This window comes from Adiantum capillus-veneris, chromosome 5 (genome assembly GCF_014529385.1).
Source record: "Adiantum capillus-veneris isolate H3 chromosome 5, ASM1452938v2, whole genome shotgun sequence".
NCBI classification, from domain to species: domain Eukaryota; kingdom Viridiplantae; phylum Streptophyta; class Polypodiopsida; order Polypodiales; family Pteridaceae; genus Adiantum; species Adiantum capillus-veneris.
Window position 1 is genome coordinate 39,511,636 of NC_140935.1, and position 21,101 is coordinate 39,532,736.

A 21,101-nucleotide genomic window follows, 5' to 3' on the forward strand; every position below is an offset into this window, starting at 1 on the left:
GTAGCTTATGAAAGCCGAATTTTGCAAGGGCCAGAGAGGACTATGCTAGTCTATGAGAAAGAGCTCTTGGCCGTGATGCATACGCATTCTAGCTAGAAGCACTACCTCTTAGGTGCTCATTTTGTTGTCCAAACAGACCATCAGACCTTGCGATACTTCTTGACACAGTCAAAGTTATTTGAAAAGCATATGCGATGGGCAAACATTCTTTCTATGTTCCACTTCCGGATTATGCATGTGGAAGGCAAGAAGAATGTTGTGGCTGATGCGTTATCAAGGAAGCCACAAATTTCATTGTGTCAATTCCTTATCATCATGAGCTAGATGACATGAAGGAACAGTATGCTACTGATGAAGATTTTGCATGGATCTTTGAACAGTTGCAAGAGGGGTAACATCATGAGCACTACCTCCTCAGAGATGGTTTTATGATGATGCACGGCAGACTTTGTGTCACTAGGCCATTAGGTCATGGAAGAGAGTCACGTCCCACAGTATGCAGGGCATCGTGGTATTGATGCGACAGTTAAGGCGGTAGAGACATTCTTCTATTGGCCTACCTTGAGGAGAGATGTGGATGCCTTTGTGCGAGCATGCATAATTTGCCATAAGGTCAAGTTTGACAGGCAAAAGGCACCAAGGTTGTTACAACCACTGCCGATTCCGCATAAGCCATGGGAAAGCATTGCTAAGGACTTTATCTTTGATCTTCCAAGAACGCCAACAGGGAATGATGGTATATGGGCCATTATCTGCAAGTTCAACAAGCAGGCCCATTTTATCCCTGTCAGGAAGAAGATAAAATCTGATCAGATGGCACGCTTGTTCATGTATAATGTGTTTAAGTACCATGGTATGCCACAATCGATTGTCGGTGATCATGATCCTCGCATGACTAGTTTGTTCCGGAGAGAATTGTTTGAGAACATGGGCACTACGCTCAAGTTCTCGTCTTCGTTTCATCCACAAACTGATGGACAATCAGAAGAGGCTAATTCTACTGTCTTAGATCTGCTGAAATGCTATGTGTCAGATAATAAGGGCAAGTGGGAGCAATATTTGCCAATGCTTGAGTATGCGTACAATAATATGGTGCATTCGTCAACTGGCAAAACACCTTTCAAGATTGTTGAAGGCGGCAAAAAAGTTCCTCCGATTTTGCATACAAAGGACAAGATCTTTGAGGCAGATCGATATGTTGAGAACATGGATGAAATGTATCAGAAAATTAAAGTTGCCTTGGAAAAGAATCAGGCAAAGCAGAAAAAGGTTATTGATCGTCACCGTCGTGAATTGTTGTTATCACCTGGTGATTGGGTTCTGTTAAGGTTCGAAAAGGCAAGGTTAAAGAAGATGAAGGGCAAGGAACGGCTGTTTCCTAAGCTCAGTATGCGTTACTATGGGCCTTTTCAAGTGCTTGACAAGATCAGTGATGTGGCTTACAGGCTGAAATTGCCTGATGCGTGGAAGATTCATAATGCATTTCACGTGTCTTCTAAGACCCTTCATGGGTGATGTGCCAGAAGATATGCCAGATGAGGATCAGCCAGAAGTTGAGGAACTTGATGAGATCCTGGTACCTGAGCAAGTTTTGGCACATAAGGATAGATAAGTTAAGACAGGTTGCAAGACGCTACTTGGTGAAGTTCAAGAACTATCCACCTATGGATGCAAAGTGGATGGAAGAGCATGAACTTTCAGAGTCACCAAATGTATTGCAGCTTTACCTTGAAGCCTTTGCGTTATGGTCTACCTATGCCCCAACCCAACATGTGCAAAGGAGGGGTAATGATAGAGCTAGCACACCAAATGTACATATGAATTTAGTGTAATAGATGGAAATGACAAAAGAATGAAGGTCTCATTAAGTCATTTGTATCTATGTGTTACGACCTTTCTTGCGGATACATGCGATGATAAAAGAGTGCTAACAACACAAGATCATCAGTGGCGTGTATTTATAGTATGCAATCGAGGACGTTTGCGATTTCAAGAGGGGGGTATGTCACGAGGACGTGGCAATTGGTAACCTCAGTTGTTGGTTTCTTTCCAATGATTTTTGCTTTATTTTTGAGACACTCTTTTTGAAGTTGCAAATGGTCAGACATTGTGTGGTCAATGTGAACGGTAGTTTCACCCGCTGACTGGAAGTTGGTCGGCACTGGAATTCGTATAGTAAGAGGATGTCTAGGCTCAGTGCAAGATCAAGTAGGTCCCCCCGTCGCACTTAGCAAGTTGGTGGATACTAGGAAGTGAACTCAATAAAGGTACAATGTCAAGGTGGGCTCACCAAAGGAAGTATCCGACAATTGGGCCACATTGCACTTTTGGATGCGGTCCCAATGAGGATAGATGGTTAGAAGACCAGTGAGAGCCCAACGGAGCATCTCCTAAAAATTAGGGAACTGCTATTTTGGGCGCCGTGAAATGTGTTCGCGTCATTACCTTCGGTATGACAAGGGGAATATTATATAACTCTGCCGCGAAGTCAAATGAGCAACCAGTCGAAAGATTTTTAGGCGCCAACCCCGAAACAGGCAAATGCTTGTCAATGTGCCAAGTGGCACTTTCTTGTGTACTTGCCTCGTGCAGAACAATGGACGCTGAGTTTTTAGCTGGGAGGAGCCTCATATTGCATTTGTCACAGGTAAAGAGCTATGGAGTGCTTTCTTTCCCTCTCATGTACAGACAGTGTGGTGCTAGGAGTGATGCCCTGCACACTACACACTGCTCTCTCTCCCCCCTACGTACAGTTATGTGATGCCCCACAATAGGGCTCTTCATTTTACTGATGTACAGCTGTGTGGTTTCATGCTTTTGTGCCAAGGCAAGAGCCTCCTTGAGCAGGAACAAGGGTAGCTAACTGCTACTCCAAAGAAGGCACCGGTGAGGGTCATAACCTCACCGTAGAGGTGCGTTTTCAACGCTGTGTATGCACTGTAAATTGACTGTTTTTCAACCATTTGGACGCCAGAACCATTGGGAATAGTGCCCCACTAACAAAGGACAGTTAGGAGACTGTTTGGGGCTGAAAACAGGGCAAAAACCTGTAAATACAGCGTGCTGAATTTACTGTTTTTGGGCAGGAATCAAAGAGTATATGCCAGTGGAAGTGAGTTCTAGCAGAGGGATTGGTTTCGCGCAAGTTTTGGGACTGTTATGCTGCCGAAATTTGGCCAAAACAGAGGGTATCTAGCTGGATACAAGTGAAGAATTCCCCGGACTTTTCTTTGTAATTTACCCTCCTTAAGAAAAAAGAAATACCGAAAGGGACGCCAATTTTGGGGCCTCCACGTCAACGTCTGCTCGGAGCATTCTAGCTTCTGAGCCGTGTGTGTGCGTAAGTGTTAATTCCCGTCGCAAGTTTCCTTTGCACGTTCTCTCTGTGTGTGTCTTAAGTAAACAATTTCGGGTGAAAGCCAAAGCCTACCGCCCCACAGGCCGGTTTCACTGCCCGCTAAGAAACATGGACTAATGACTAGGCTTTATCTTCTCTACCTCATAGGCGAGGACAACTATGATTTCAAGAGAGAGGTAATGTCATAAAATCTAATATCTAGCTAATCCAAATGATTTTCTCATATTAAACTGATCATTTAATGTGGGAGAATAACCGGGAACAAGAGTTAGAATAGAGACATGTGCTTCTAGACCTATCTCAACAAGGGACCAAAAGGAGAGATGGTTGTATCTCAATAGGAGTCCAAAAGGAGATTGTCTAACAAAGAGCAATGTGCAATAAGTGCTTCTAGATTTACCTCAGCAAGGGACCAAGAGGAGAGATGGTTACATCTCAATAGGGATCCAAAAGGAAACGTGCATATAATGGAGCTTGAAAGACCTTAAGGTTAGCTTCATTAAAAACCTCCAAAGGTTAGTGTTAAAAGTCCTTAGACCTTAGGCAAGCTAGGGTTGTGCTTGAGATGGGAACCCGGCCCAAGCTTGAGGTGCTTCTCATGCTTGGTGACTAAGGTGCTTGAGATGCCTGTCATGCTTAATGAGTAAGGTGCTTGAGGTGCTTGTCATGCTTGCCGACTAAGGTGCTTGAGGTGCTTGTCATGCTTGATGAGGAAGGTGCTTGAGAAGCTTTCCATGCATGGGGGGTAAGGAGCTTTAGTAAAAAAGAGACCCTACAAAGGAGGGGGAAAGCCCCAAAGTTAGGAGAATCTTTGACTTAACCTCCCACTCACCCAAAGGGCACCCCCTTTCTCAAGGAGCACATGGACACATGTCAGGCTCTCCCTATGCTTAGCCACATGGTGTGCTTGAATCCTATTGGCTGGGCTAAAGAGGGGTCCAATGAGCTTCTAGTTCAATTTGACAAATATCTAGATAATTTCAATCTCTCTCTCTCTCAAAGCGGTAAGGAGGACACTTGTCCAAAGGCTACCCATGTTGCTTGAAATGCATTGTGCATGTGATTGGCTAGGCTTAGAGGGGTCCAATGAGCTTCAAGCTTGAGTTCCAAGGAGGGGTCGACCAAGGCAAGCAAGGGGTGTGCTTGGGGGTATACACCTTCTCACACACTCATTTTTCACACATTCTCACTTGGTGAATGTGAAAGAACTCCATCTCCTTCTCCAAGCTTGTTGAGAAGTGGAGAGCCTACACCAACACTCTTGGCTATCGAATGCAAATCCAACCAAGAGCCATGCTCCAATGCTTAAGCTTGTCATCTTCTCCATCATCATTACTATGCTATTATGTATGCTAGCAAGAAGAGTGATGATAAGTGCTCTCTAACCACCCCAAGACCTTACTAAACTAACCCTCAAACAAATCTGTAAACTGTTTGGTATCCATAAAGTAGTAAGCCTCAACCATTGTCTACTCCTTTATGATAACATAAACAACCTCCCTCGTCCAAAAAGAACCCTACTGTAAAATCTACACATTTAATCTGATCATATACGCTCTCTCTAGACCAAGGACAATGTGATATTCTCTTGACAACTACAAGAAAAACACGTCGACACGAAGGTACACGTCGAGAAACCTTTGGTTATAGTCATCCATGGTTTCGGTGGCAAGCATTTTCAAGTTGCCCCACTCTGCCAAAATCCGAACTTTAAACATAGAAGTCATGTAACTACGTGCAAAAACTGTCTTGAAAGCTTTCCAAGTCCTTGGAGCATGCGGTTGTGTCGCAATTGAACTCCACCATAACATAGCATGATCCTTAAGAAATCTTGCTGCTCGAGAAATCTTGGATTCTTCTATATAGTTCCCCAAAGCATAGATGTTGTCAAATTGTTGTAGGAACTGCAATGCTTTCTTTCGATCTTTCACCCTCGAAAAAGTAAAAAATTTGACTATCGTGCCACCATCCTTGAAATCTGTGTTTGTTATGCGCGTATCTCGCGTACGGATAATAAGGATATCTATATGGGCTCCAACCATTGTAGCCTGGTGGTGGTGGTGGTGGGGCAACAGCGGTGGCAAAGGCGGTTGCACTGGATCAGGGTCAGATGGCTGCACCATATTCCTGAAGACTCCTCCGATCAGCACATATAGCTGGGAAGGTTGCCGGTTGAAAGCCCTCGTACTTTCTGGTGCCGGAGGAGGAGGTACCACCTGAGGCATCAAAGGGGGTAACATGTAATTCAAAAATTATTTAAACCTTTCAGTATCAAAAGGTTCTGTTGAGGATGCCGCGAAAAAATGTCGTGAAGCTCGTCGAGAAGAAACTGCAAATATTCTATTGAATCCATTAACACCATGTCTTGGGTTCTTTATGGCTTTATGCCCTGTAAGACAAAGCGATGAAGACGGGAGCGCGTCCGACGCGCGATGAAGTAGGATGGGAGTGGCTAATAAGTCAGGGATCGGGACCCAAAGATACTTCAAATAAGATTCCAATAGCCTTTGGTTTGCTCTATCTGCTCTTTTGTAGGACCGGTATGCTTTCAGAAAAGCACACGCCTGATGCTCTGATACCAATGTCACAAGACGGGCACCACGTGCCAATAGAAAAGAACAGACTGAACAAACTTTTAGCACTTTAATAACAACTGAACTGAGAGAGAGAGAGAGAGAGAGAGAGACGACACGCGACACGGAGTGGCGGAATTCCACCCCAGAGAGTAATGGCCCCAAACCTTGGCGCCCCTTTCGGTATTTCTTTATATTACTTGATATGCTCTCCCATGGTGAATTAGGGATTGGCAAAGGTTGAAGTAATCCAGGTTGCTTCCCTCTATCAAACTTCGTCTTTTGGCATACCACACATTTTGAAACATACTCTTGTATGTTTGCTTTCATGACAGACCAATAGAAATATGTTTCTGTCTCTTTTAGGGTAGACTGAATCCCTCTATGCTCCGCATCTGAATCCCTCTATGCTCCGCATAAGGAGGAGCGTGAGATTCATACAATACTTTCTCACGTAGTGAGTTAGTAATGCATAGTCTATTGCCATAGAGAAGATAACCATCTTGTAAGGTAACTAGTTCTTCTTTCTTCCCTAGTGCAAGGACTGAAATCACATCTCTAAAATCGGGATCAATAGCGTACTCATCTATCACACACCTTTTTGAAGACAGTGGCTTTGAGATGTAAATCCCAAAACTTGTCTACATATTTGTGAATAGATTCGTAGGGAGAGAGCTTCAAGCTTTGCCATTCGGTGAGTACTTTGTCTTTGGATCGGTAGCCAAAAACTGCTTCATAATGGAAGCTCTTAAAGCTTTCCATGTTCCTGGAGCTTCACCGTTTGCTCGTAGGCTAGACCACCATTGCCTGGCGGACTTTTGAAAATGCATGGCTACATGACATAGCTTAGAAGACTCCGTGAAGCCCTCATCTCCAAACGCCGCATCGAATTGTTGGATAAAGGCCAAGACTTTGTCCGTAGCACCAAAAGTGCCATCGTAGGTAAGAAAAGAGATGTTCTTTTCTCCCTCTTTGAACTTTTTGAGCTTGGACGACCTCTTCGAGGCGGTATAGGATTTTCTATGGCCTCTTCTTTTAGGTGGTTCAAGAGCTGCACCATCACTTTCTTTAGAAGAGGAAGAGTATGAGGAGGATGGAGAAGAGGGTGACTTCTTTCTCGCCTTTTTCTTCCCTTGTTCCTCCTTGTCTGCATCATCACTTTCTTCAAAAGAGGAATAGGATGAAGAAGATGGAGAGAAAGGTGACCTCTTTCTCGCCTTTTTCTTCTCTTGTTTTCTCTCGTCCCTCTTTGAATTATGGTGTAGAGAAGTATGCGATGGTCTTCTCCGTTTAGGAGGTGTTGGAGAGCGTTTGGCCCGCCGTCTTTGTGGAGCCATCTCCGCCGAGGTGGCACGAGACTCACTTCTTTCTCGTTCTTTCAGTAGGGGCTCTACCGTTGAAACTTGGGTTCTCCTTTGGGAAGGAGATACGTCATCGAGTAGTAGATTTTTGAGCCCTTCGTACGGATCCTCTTCTTCTTCCCTTATCGGAGAGAGTCATCTTTTGGAAGTCTCACTAGGAGGCTTCCTAGGTACTCTCTCTTCTTGGTGGGGAGTTTGGAGAATACCATGGGTGCGCAATTGCTGTAGCACTTCACCTTGGAGGGATGGGTTGCCGAAGGCTTGTTGACGCCTAGAAACAAGATAGTTTACAAGCATAAGGGCATCATTAGTTGCTCTTTTATTAGCAAAATCAAAGCTATCAACATTCATTTCAATCTCTTTTCCTTTGTCAGCCATACTAGCAAATTTTAGGTGTAAACTTTTACTTGTACTTTGGCACTTCAAGCCTTAGTTGCTACTCCTCTTTACCTTCAAAGATAAGCACTCAAGCATCTATACCCATGGCTCGAATATTATTAATTGCAAGGAATAGAAGAGAGGGTTCAACAGAGCCAAGATAGCACCGGTTCCTGTCAAGCTTCTAATAGCTCAATAATGGTTAAGCCATAGGCAAGCCCCGTAGGATTCCATTATTAAGACCATAGCTCTCAACGGTATCCCCGTTAACTTCATAAAGCAGACGTGCTTCAAGGATGAAAAATCCCTATTCTACTTACTCTTTTGCAATTAATAACACCAACCATTTGTAGCAAGCTTGAGGACCTCTCTTCTTGAGCAAGGAAAGAGAAACCAATAGCTCTGATACCAATGTAACATTTAATGTACTAGTAACTTGTGTGTAGCGGAAATTGATAACATAGTGAGCATTTCATTAAGATCAAGTTTCTAATGAGCATAGAGAGAGTACTTAATTTGAGAAAACAGCCTAGCAATTTACACCTAGCTAATTTGGCATTGACAATACTTGAAAAGAGAGAGAAATAGAACAATTAACAACAGTTGAAGACCGGATTTACATGGAGCTGGTCCCCCCTCCATAAAGGCTTTGTATTATAGCTTCTCCCATCAAATGAGACTTTTGTTCAATACAATTCTTGTGTTCCTTGACAAAAACTCGTTGGTGCAATGAAGATGGAAGCTTCATGCACCAAATTATGCTTGAAAAACACACCTAGTGTCCCTAGCCTCAGTCCAAAGACCTCACACACCTTCAAAAATGGTGAGAGCTAGCAAAGAATGAGGATAAATTGAGAGGAAGAAGAGGTATCTTACGAGAAAGAAGTATTCTCCTCACATAATCACTCTAATAGCATAGCTTAGCTTAGTGATTAGCATGGTAGAGGAGATGAGCATGACATTGAAGCTTGGCTCTTGGTTGGGTTTGCATTCCATAGCCAAGAGTTGTTTGTGTAGACCTCTACTTCTCAATGCTTGGAGAACGAGATGGAGTTCTTTTTGCACACATGAGTTGTGTGTATGTGTGTGTGTGTGGGGCAATGAGTTAAGAGTAAAATGCAACCTTTTCCTACATCTTGGTCGACCCTTCTTGCTATTTGCTCATGTTGGCATCCTATTGACTCCTGCAAAGCTTAGCTAATAACAATATAGCAGCATGATTGCTAGCCTTGTGACATGTGTTCCCCTTTCCCCTTTTGTGAGAGCTTGAGGTAATTAAATAATTCAATTAAACTCTCATTGGAGCTCTCGTCTTCTGGACAATAGGAATAGGCAAGCCATTGGGCTACTAAATGCTCATTGGACCCCTTGGTAGACTGTCCAATAGTCTTCTAGGGAGCTTAATTTCTACTGATTCTTTTATCAAGCATTTTTAAATTGATTAGACTAAATTTACTCTAGCCTAATTCTCATTAGTCCACCTCTATGGCAATCCAATAGGATTTGAGGGGAGGTTGGGGGCAACTGGACTAGGAGTCTGACATATGTCCAGTATTCTGTGTGTAAAGGGGGAGCCTTGGAGTGTGTGTGTGTTTCTCTCTCATCCCCTACAATAAGGGCTCGCCCCCTCCTTCCTAGGGATGTGGGAAGACTTTTTAGTCTTCCCATGACCATCCAATTTCCCCTTGCTTTGGCCATTTAATAAAAGAGTTAATTTTTGAAACCTTAGCCTATGGAAGTCTTAATGGAGTTGAACCTTAGGTCTCTTAAGCCCCATTGAAGCACATTGCTCTTTTGCAAACTGTCCCCCTTTGGATCCCTATATTCCTCCTTTGGATCCCTGACAGAGACCGATCTGACAGCCTTACCAATATTCTAGCTTTTACTCCCCTGGTACTTCCCTATATTAAATGATCAGTTTAACATGAGAAAATCATTTGGGAGTATTAGATATTAGTTTTTATGACATTCAACCTCTTGTAGCTGCTCACAACAGTACTCACGCTCCTTGGTAGCTCAATATCATGAGCCTCTCTCAAACTTAGCATCATTCTTCTCTGCTAAAAAAATCAGCTTTATTGTCACAGAGAATTGAAAAGATTTATTAAAACTTATTTTAGCTCTCAAAAGATCTTGGTCACACCTCATTCAAGGAGGCTTCTCATTATTAATAACACCTCAAGCAACAATTGAGGATTCCCCTTACTTCCATAGCAAGGTCTGATAGCAATCGATCTCGGCAACATGATTCTAAGCTCAAGAGAAGGAGGAATTCAAGAAGGCTGAAGCTATGGAGCAAGAGCAATAAGCATGGAACAATATCTAGTATACCGTGGCACTTGAAGCCTTCGTATTATGACACGATCATAGCAGTTTGCCTTAGTCTTACTGGCATCCCATACAGAGTTATATGGCATTGGTGTCTCTGAACTTGACTGACAATCAAATATTGGAGAAAATGATGAAGATTTTGCACAGGCTCTGAATCACATTATCCAAGATCATCCAAATATAGCAGCACAAGGTCAAAAGAATGGGGGGGGGGCAGGCAACACAGAGAGAGAGAGAGAGCTCCTCTAAAAGTTGACACTCATCATCCACTCTTTTTGGCGAAAGCTGGACACACTCTACTCTTGCATAAAAAAGCCTGCTTGCTGCTTGTTTGTTTGATGACGGAAATCTTTCCTTCACTAGTGGAGACAAGAGCAGGAAAATTGCCATATTGTCTGACATGTGACCCAGCATTGTCAAGGTATACTTACTTGTAACGTTCACAAAAATGCAAAGCCATCTCACCCACGGACCCTCCACTCACAACCACCGTAGCACCAGAATCAGCAACTTCTTTGATCAACTCTTCAATCTTTGCCTCCTCTGATTTGGCGTAATTTTCCAGCTGATTAGATAAGGGTATAAACTTTAGACTTTCCAACCGCCAAACGCTCAAGACTGCAACTATGTAAAGAACGCACATACCTGTTCAGCTGATTTGATCAACACTGTGCCTTTGGTTTCTGTGGCAGATGTGTCCACACCAGCTCCAAAAACAGCAATCTTTTTACCAAGAACCCAAAGATGAGAGCTATAAAAAGGTTTCAGACTAAAGTAAGGTCCAATTATTGGGAAACAAGTTTTACCTTAGCTTTCTTGACATGTTTGATTGTCCCTACTGCATCACTTTTTAAAACCATCCCCTGAACTACGCAGCAGTCATTAATTCCTCCTCCAAGTATTTTGGTAACTCTGACATTGTCGATATTGAAGTTTACCGGATTACTGGGACACACTTGTATGCACGCCTGAAATGCAGTAGAGAAGTTCTGAGATCATCACACCAAGTTTAGAAAACCTACAAGGATCGTTAGGATGCCCATATAATCATAGTTACTTCATTTGCAGTCACACTTCAGGTTTATCAACCAGTGCACAGCAGTATTGACAATCATAATAAAACTTCCATTTAGTTCTTTGTATGACATAAACGACGTACGATGCACAAGCCACAGTATCATTGGATACCTCATATACATATACCTAGATGAATCCAGAAAGACACCCTTTTAACGGAAGTGCAAATTATTGACTCACAGAAGTCATGATGAGTCAACATGATAACCATCTCCATAACTACATACTGCCAAATTCCCATTAATGTCCCCAGCACACAATCATAAGGTCTCAAGATATACAATCTCTGCCAGATAACCATCTCCATAACTACATACTGCCAAATTCCCATTAATGTCCCCAGCACACAATCATAAGGTCTCAAGATATACAATCTCTACCAGAGCAGCAAAAGGATCGTGTTCCCCGCTGGCGCAGTAGACGCACAACCTTTTTTTGCCACATCGCCTTACAAAACCCCACAATTTCTCACTGCAACATTTCTCCCTGAACTTCCAAGTGAAAGTTGAAGTTAAAACCCTTCCCATGTTAAGAGTAAGCTAAACACTTCAAAAAGTCCACCTGACTCAAAACTTCCATTAATGAAACATTTCTAATGCTTTAAGCATTAATTTGCAAAAGAGTGTTGCCAAATAATTAAATCTTGTTTGTGCGCATACTTTTCTAATGCATACCAGGCCCAATATATCAAAAATTTCTCCATACAGAAATTTAAAAAAGACAAAGTTGCAAGTACACAGCTTACATCTGCAATTAGTGGACACAAAACACCTTCCTGACCCCACTGCTTGCTACCAACCGCAGAGACTATCCTTTTAACTACCTGCTCCTTGTTTCTGACATCCATTTTATCAGAACCTGGCTCTACAATCTTTTCAAGAAGCTCAATGACCTGGTCAGCGCTCAGTGTTAGCCATGATAAATATAATCTGACACGTGAAATTTGCAGCTGGAACTTAGATAATAACTCACTTTAGTAAGGGCTTTTGAGTAGCCTCTGATTATTTCACTTGGGTGCAGCCCAAGCCTTATAAGCTCCTCTGCTCCTTGTAAAAGTTCTCCAGCAAAAGAGATGACCAGATTTGCACCATCTCCAATCTCTTCTTGTTGTGCCTTTCCAGCAAGAACCAAAAGTTTTGCAGCAGGATGCTGCACCTCCAGCTCGTTCACAATTGTGGCCGCATCATTTGTCACAAACAGTTTGTCGAGGTGGTTGATTACCATTTTATTCATTCCTGCCAATTGCAGCCCAATATTGGTGTACTTTTTTAAGCTATACCTATATTCAATACTAACAAAGAGATTCTTGTATTCATTGCTAGAATAAAGCAAACCTAAGACAAAAATGAAGTTCACACACAACCCAAAACTGTCAAAAGGCAAAAGCCAAAGCATGACTTAAATGCACCGCACTCAAAGATTTAAGACCCAAAAATCATAGGATGGATAGACCACAAATACATGTTTTGACCAATCACATTGTAAGGACATGGCTATTCGGAAGCAAACCCTTTGTTCCACGTGTATCCTCTCTAGATTGTCCAGCACGTTATATGAGGGCAATGTATCAAGCCATGAGTATATGAGCACCGTATCAAGCTATGAGTTAATCAAACCATGTTTATTGTCATTATCTTGGGCGAGTCTCAATTGTGTTTTGAGTCTCTAATTATGTCACAAACGGGAGCGCATAACAATATAAAATATACTCGGATAAATAGAATTTATCACTTAATACTGAAGCCAAAGGATATAGAGAGAAATAAATAGAGAGAGAGAGAGAGAGAGAGAGAGAGAGAGAGAGAGATCGACACAGTACTGGGGACCAGAAGATGGGCTGGTCCCCCCCCTTAAAGAGTATTCTTTATTAGGGAGAATCTTTTTACAAGCACAAGAACCGGAGAAAACCCCTCCGTTCTAAATCTCTGACTCGATGGTCGTTCCTTCCCGTAAGGGAAATCCGAGAGACAAGCTCTCAATCCTTTTTTCGTCTGTACTCGGAGGTGAGACTCCGCAGACAATTTCCGAATTCCGTTTCAGGAATTCCCAAGCATAGGCCGAAGCCTTCTCGCTTCTCCTTCGCGATGAAGTACCTGCAAACACACACACAAACACACGACAACAATTCGTATGGCGAATCCACAATAGGTACCTGTCGCTCTTGCACGAGAAAAGCGACTTCCGTGCTTCGTAGTCTCGCAATCTCTCACATCTTCTGGCGGCAGACTCTTCTCTTGTTGGCGCTGGCAACCTCCCTTCGGTGAGGGCATGTGGTGCTTTTATAGCTCCTTCACCACGGCACGAATAGCTGCTCGCGGAGAGATCGCGGCCGGGGGGTTTTTTTTTTCGTTTTTTTTTTTCCGTTCTACCCGAAATAGGGAGAGATAATTCGCTAGCTGGTTTTGTTGCTTTATTTTCTAAGTGGCTGCCCACTTATTAAGTGGACGGCCGGCATATTTTTAAAATTGGTCTGAACCTGCCCAAAACTCAATAAAACCTTATAAGTTAAAAACAATGCTTTCACAGCACTTCCCAGGCGTCCCTGGATGCAACCACATGCACGAATGCAATGCAAACATAGATTCCTCGCGGGAAAGCGTCTACTCTTCCCGAAAAACTCGTTAAAATACTCCGCTTTTTAAGAAAAGCTTCTCAAAACCCATCTTTATTCTTGTGCTTGCGTCTTTACGCGTATTCCTCTTTTCCAATTCGGATTTCCTCTCGACTATGGATATCCCCTTTCCGATGCACCCGTCACCCACCTTGTGACGCATCACGAATACCCATCACCTAGTCCTTTCCTACCGAACTTACGGTACAATCCCCTTCACGATGCTCTATGTCACCCATCCTATGACGCATCAGAGATGTCCGTTCCCGGATGGTCAGATACTTCTTTCCGATGCTCCCTGTCACCCATCCGATGTGACGCATCAGAAGTACCCGTTCCTGGTGGCCTTACAGATATTCCCGTTCACAGTGCTCCCGTCATTACTTTGAATAACGCACTAGGAATACTCTGTACTCGGATGTCTCCAGTGAGAAAAACCCTCACACTTAAAATTCCAACAATTCATTTAGAATTAGTTTCTTGGTGTTCCAAGCGAGAAAACCCTCTCACTTATAAATCCAATAATTCATTTAGAATTATTTTTCTGTCAAATAAAGCCAATTTAGCAACATCCCTCTCACTTATAAAGAGTTGTCCTCAATTGTAGAGGTCCAACTGAACTGCAGGGGAGAAACCCAAAAATTACAAATCTTGCTCAATGGTGAGTTGAGCTAGTCCTTTCTCAAAAGAAAACTTAAAAATTAAATTAAACAAAAATTCAAAAATTCAATAATCAATACTTAGCTTACCGGTTCATGTCCTTCCTCTAGTACCTTGAGGATATCCTTCACCAATCCTCAAACTTACGAGCCGTGGAAGAACTCGTCATTCGCGTCTTTCCAACAGATCGAACGTTTCCTCATTCGAGAGTCTGTTAACTCAATTCCACCTTCTCAATCCGAGAAGAATAATCCTCCTAGAAATCAATCTAGGTATCTGTCCTTGCGCATAATCCTGCGATGTTAGTTTAGAGGGTATTAAACCTCTTGTGTCCTCCCACATAGGGAATGCTCAAGTCATAGAGCATTAAGCTTGATGTCTTTCTTGCACAAACAAAGTTTGCGATCACCTTAAAGAAGGTTCTTGTTTCAGATTCTTTGTGCACGGCGGCACTTCCTTCCAATCTTTTCCTCCTGCAAGTTATTACCACCAGCAGTGTTTTCCCGACGCCCATTAGAGTCTCTTTCTTACAGAATCATTAAAAAAATGATTCATCTTGCAAGCATCAATGACGCATTGCAAAATCTCAGGCAGATAGGATTCTAGCCATAGCATTTTCTGAACGTAGGTTCAAACCTAGTTCACAATAGAGCGAACCCTCTTTGATTCTCATGGATGTTCTCCATATGTAATTCTTACCATTTTGAAACGGTTGGCGAATTATATTCTTACGAACGGAATAGTTCGAATTTATTCCAACAGCGTGTAAATGCTACTTGACCTACTCATGGAGAAACATATACCGCAACCAAAAGTTGCTCTGTAATGGTAAAAGCACATAGCGTACTCAATGATCAACGACCATCAGAAAACCTCTTCTCCGTAGAGAAACTCAAATTCCTTCTACCAAACACATCTCAAATAGAGATTCTCGTGTCGGAGTATCCTTGCGCACAAAAAGGCGCTCAAGAGAGTATAACAAACTCTCGTCCAATTCCTTGGCATAGGTGTGTTATCCATGTACCCAAAGATCCTTAGAGCGAAGACGCTCAACTTGATGATCACTTGGCTCGATCTTAGAGCAAAACCCGCTCATCAAATAAACTAGGATTTCAATCCTTGGATTCCGCGAGCACAGGCCATAGTCGTCACTTGTTCCTTCCCTCACTTGTGCGAAAAGCACTACCATGTCTTCCCTTACCGGGTAGGGGATGTGGGCTTAAAGAGTATTCAAGCTTAATGAAAGCTTTTCTTTGCTTGATAGCTCAGAATGGTTCCTTCATAATTTCCTACCCGCAATAACAGATAATTTGTTGGAGAACTACCAGATACCAAATCAATAGTTGACCTTCCGGCTAGTTAAGCAAACCAATTCATTTCAGAAAACAATGTTTCAATTTGATCCTGCTCTCATAAACACTCAAGAGTGAGTAGTCCCAGTTAGACGTAACCATACCTCGTGCAAAAGAGCAAATAAGCACGATGCACTTTATGATTTCCGCAAAGATGTAACTTTGATCGAAAACCTGCCCTCTCACTTAAAGTTCGAGGGTCTTTTATTCTAGAACTCAGGAGTTAGATTGAATTCCCTTACTCCAAACTTTCTATGTTCAATGGTTCCCGTCCCACTACGGGGATTGGATTCTATGTACCCTAAGGTGTACACTTTCAGCTTTTATTGTTGACTCCACCATCTGCTGTAAAATATTTTGCAGATGCGTCTACAAAATTCGGGCAAAAGTCCTTCGTTAATTTCTTCATCTTTCCTCCCTCAAAGAGGGTCGAGAGTGAAGCTACCTTGGCAAGAGTGAACCACTACTTGCTTTGACTCACTCATGTTCCTGTCGGGCAAACCGATCCCAATCTTCTTGGATGCCTTCCTCAAAGCGTAGAGGAAAAAAATTTGTCGGAAAATTCAGCCTTGAATTGAATCCAAGTCTTGTTGTAAGTTCCTTGCAGAGCCTTGGTATACCACCAAGTACTTGCAATCCCCTTGAGGTGTTTCGTCACATGCCTCACCTTCGACGCCTCTCAAAAATTGTCGTTTGCAAAGGCAACTTCATACTATCGAATGAAAGCGGTAGCTTTCGGGACATCTTCCCATCCGTCAAAAGTATCAAACTTGACCGGAGTGTTCTGAGGTCTAAAGACCTTCTTCATATCCTTCCCGGAATGACGGGATTTCTTGGCTATGGTTCTGGATTGATGTTCATGGATATCTTTTGGGTTCTTAAGTATCTTGAGCATTCCGCCCCTTGGATTCTCTAGGTTCTTGAGCATCATGCTCTTGTTGCCTTCTCAGAGAATCCCAAGTCTTGTGTCGACTTCTTGAAGAGAGAAAAAAATTCCAACTCTGCGAGCTTTTTCCTACAGGACTTAGGTTTCCGCCTGCTTACTTCTCTCTTGGCTTGTCATGGCTTCTTCCCGTATCTTCCCAGAGTCGTCCTCCTTTACAGAGAAAGAGAGGAGACCATGCTCTGATACCACTGTCACAAACGGGAGCGCATAACAATGTAAAATATACTCGGATAAATAGAATTTATCACTTAATACTGAAGCCAAAGAACATAGAGAGAAATAAATAGAGAGAGAGAGAGAGAGAGATCGACATAGTACTGGACCAGAAGATGGGTTGGTCCCCCCCCTTAAAGAGTATTCTTTATTAGGGAGAATCTTTTTACAAGCACAAGAACCGGAGAAAACCCCTCCGTTCTAAATCTCTGACTCGATGGTCGTTCCTTCCTGTAAGGGAAATCCGAGAGACAAGCTCTCAATCCTTTTTCCCTCTGTACTCGAAGGTGAGACTCCGCAGACAATTTCCGAATTCTGTTTCCGGAATTGAAACGGAATTCCCAAGCATAGGCCGAAGCCTTCTCGCTTCTCCTTCGCGATGAAGTACCTGAAAACACACACACAAACACACGACAACAATTCGTATGGCGAATCCACAATAGGTACCTGTCGCTCTTGCGCGAGAAAAGCGACTTCCGTGCTTCGTAGTCTCGCAATCTCTCACATCTTCTGGCGGCAAAGTCTTCTCTTGCTGGCGCTAGCAACCTCCCTTCAGTGAGGGCATGTGGTGCTTTTATAGCTCCTTCACCACGGCACGAATAGCTGCTCGCGGAGAGATCGCGGCCGAGGGGTTTTTTTTTCGTTTTTTTTTTTCCGTTCTACCCGAAAGAGGGAGAGATAATTCGCTGGCTGGTTTTGTTGCTTTATTTTCTAAGTGGCTGCCCACTTATTAAGTGGACGGCCGGCATATTTTTAAAATTGGTTTGAACTTGTCCAAAAACTCAATAAAACCTTATAAGTTAAAAACAATGCTTTCACAGCACTTCCCAGGCGTCCCTGGATGCAACCACATGCACGAATGCAATGCAAACATAGATTCCTCGCGGGAAAGCGTCTGCTCTTCCCGAAAAACTCGTTAAAATACTCCGCTTTTTAAGAAAAGCTTCTCAGAACCCATCTTTATTCTTGTGCTTGCGTCTTTACGCGTATTCCTCTTTTCCAATTCGGATTTCCTCTCGACTATGGATATCCCCTTTCCGATGCACCCGTCACCCACCTTGTGACGCATCACGAATACCCATCACCTAGTCCTTTCCTACCGAACTTACGGTACAATCCCCTTCACGATGCTCTATGTCACCCATCCTATGACGCATCAGAGATGTCCGTTCCCGGATGGTTAGATACTTCTTTCCGATGCTCCCTGTCACCCATCCGATGTGACGCATCAAAAGTATCCGTTCGTGGTGGCCTTACAGATATTCCCGTTCATAGTGCTCCCGTCATTACTTTGAATGACGCACTAGGAATACTCTGTACTCGGATGTCTCCAGTGAGAAAAACCCTCACACTTAAAATTCCAATAATTCATTTAGAATTAGTTTCTTGGTGTTCCAAGCGAGAAAACCCTCTCACTTATAAATCCAATAATTCATTTAGAATTATTTTTCCATCAGATAAAGCCAATTTAGCAACAGATTAACTGTGAATAAATAATGTCATCAGCAATATGAATGCAACCTTAATGTATCCACCCTAAATCCACAACACCTCATGAATGTGGGTGTTTCAACCCCGTAAGACCATTCCAAACAAGGCTGCCCAAGCACCATTTCAACATAGTCTTAGAATCATCCTCACCTCTACAAATGATAACTTTGCTCATCGCTTGGACAATGTTAACACAAGAAGTGATAATGTTAACACAACCTTTGAAGCTTGGCAACAGATGGAGAGGCTTTTAGGGCCAAAGCCAAGAATTCTAAAGATTTCTTTGAAAATGTCTATTTTTTGTTTGATGTTCCAAGAAGGAGAAGATGTATCGAGCCTTGTCAATAGGCTGCACTCAATTAAATTATCTATAGTGCATAGTTGAAGAAGATGAAAAGATTGTTGTGTTGCTTGAGTCCAAAAAGTTAAGGTGCAGCGGAATGAATGTTTGCGCTTTGCTCAAGATGAGTGCTCCGAACTGTGCTCAAGGTTCCTTTTGTTCTTTATGGAAGGTAGAGCCTTCCGTTCTTAATGAGAGAATGCTATGATCACGAACAAAGTGAGCGGATATTGTGCGTGCAAGTGTATGAGACTGAAAGATAGAGAGAAGAGAGATACAACACCAGAGACGTTGTAAAACTGTCACCAGGAGGTGTATTTTTCCTGTTACCTTCCGTAAATAAGTATTAGATATATTTATTTTATTTTTACTTGTTTGTCCCAAAACCCTTGAAAAGGTGCAAGTGGACATTGCATGGCCAGTGTGAAACGGCTGCAGCCAAATGGGTTTCTCACATCGGGGATCTAGGTCGGTCAGACAGGGACTGCCCGGGCCAGTTAGCACTGAATTCTGATGAGTATGGAAGCTCGTGTGCGCCAAACTGGAATTTGGGCCACTCGTCAAGTCACTGCAACTTTATAAGTTGAAAGGGGCCAGTAAATTAACCCACATTGTACATGTTGGTCAAATGGTAGTCTTCAATGATGGTCAGGAGACCGATAGGGACGCCATGGAAGCATCTCCTAAAATTTAGGGAACTGCTATTTTTGACCGGAAAATGTGTTCGCGTCATTAGCTCTGGAATGACAAGGTGAACATTTTATTGCTCTGCTGCCAAGTCAACTGACGCACCAGTTGAGATATTTTTAGCAGGGAAAGCCCAAACTCGGAAACTGGGCGACGTGTCAGCCTGTAAGCGATTCTGCCACTCTGGGAGGCAAAAACGAGCTGCATATCAACAAAGGGGGCGCCATTTTCAGCCTGAGGTGGATTGTAGCAGGTACAGAAGCTATGGAATGCTTACCTTGCCCTCTATGCACAGTATGGTGACGGGAGTGATGCCCCGCACGCTACATACTGCTCTCTTTCTCCCCTACGTACAGTATGTTATGCCCCACTAGTGGGCTTCTCATTTGACCTATGTACAGTTCTGGGGGCTTATGCGCGTTTGCCAAGGCAAGAGCCTTCTGAACACGAACCGGATTAGCTAATTGCTAATCCCCCACAGGTACGCACAGTTCCATCACGAAAGATTGCGAGTTTAGAGAGTTTTCTTGAGTGAAAACTTGTCCAATTCACAAGGGAACTGTCCCATTGCGTGCGAGAGCCCTTGGGACACGCGTAGGCGTGTTCGCTCTGCTAAAAACGATCCGAAACAGGGAATTACAGCCTGCTGTGTTTTTCTGCAGGTTTAGGGTTTCGCACCTAAACTGCAAGGGAACATCAGGGGAGCCTCGTGAGAGCCTTGGGATGCGTGTACAAGCTTTTGGGCTCCCGACAGTGAAAAACAGAGAATTACAGCCCGCTGAATTTCTGTGGCAGCTCACCAGAAAGCTTCCAAATATCGAGGGAATCCGTCCTAGACAGGTGTTTTTGACCTACAGGGGTTTTTGCGCCGTTATGCTGTCGAAATCCGGTCGAAAACCTGCGTTTTCAGCCCTCGCCAGGTTTGGACAGCTTTGTGAAAGCTTGTGCTAAGCGGTCGGATCGTCTACCTTAATTTGAATAAAGAAATACCGAAAGGGGCGCCAGTCTTTGGGGACTACAGGGTGTCGGTCTCGTGTGCGCAGTGACATTCTAGTCGCTCGACGCAACTGTGTTCTCTTCCCTTCTCAGTGCTCTGTGTAAAGTTAACAGGTAATTGAAATAGTACCGCCCTCTACGTTGTACGGGCCGGTTATAAAAACCCTCCTCCGAAGGCCCCACTCTCGTCGGCGAGAGTGGTCTACCATTGATTGCACAAAGTGGTACAATGATGATGCATGGAAACTGATGCAACTTGGGACTATGTCGGTGACGACGACGCGGACGGCGACAATGACCTAAGGGCTGGAATCTGCAACCTTCGAACTGCTGTCCACAAAACGCTATCTGCTGAATTTCGGGGCTGACTCGAACTGCTGAAAAATGCTCATTTGGCTGCGTTTTTGGGAGGCTGAAAATGGTGTGTATCTGCAGATGTTTATGGCTGTTGTACTTGATGCTGAAAACGCTGGTATCTCTGCTGCAAATGAAGGCTGAAAACGCTAGTTAAATGCAAACCAAAAACGCTAGAGATGCTGGTCTTAAAAAACGCTAGATGGCTGGCTGAATCTGCTGGCGATGAAGGCTGATGCAAAAACGCCAATGCTGATGCAAAACGCTTGGATGGCTTGGGTCTACTGCTGGCGATCCTGGTTGGAAACGCTCGGCTTGATGGGGTGCTTAAGGGGTTCTTGCTGAGAGAGGGGAGTACCTGCTACCAAAGGCC

At 43.4% G+C, this 21,101-nt stretch overlaps 1 protein-coding gene across 1 annotated transcript in view; it reads right to left on the reverse strand.

Moving 5' to 3' along the window:
* Window positions 1-21,101, reverse strand: part of LOC147457170 (TCP-1/cpn60 chaperonin family protein) — a 69,326-nt gene that overhangs the window by 35,613 nt on the left and 12,612 nt on the right. The window contains exons 2-6 of the mRNA XM_086512143.1: window positions 12,051-12,313; window positions 11,824-11,970; window positions 10,808-10,969; window positions 10,647-10,724; window positions 10,433-10,566 (exon numbers count right to left, since the gene is read on the reverse strand). Coding sequence (XP_086368269.1) covers window positions 10,433-10,566; window positions 10,647-10,724; window positions 10,808-10,969; window positions 11,824-11,970; window positions 12,051-12,313 — 784 coding nt within the window. The remainder of the gene's footprint in view (window positions 1-10,432; window positions 10,567-10,646; window positions 10,725-10,807; window positions 10,970-11,823; window positions 11,971-12,050; window positions 12,314-21,101) is intronic.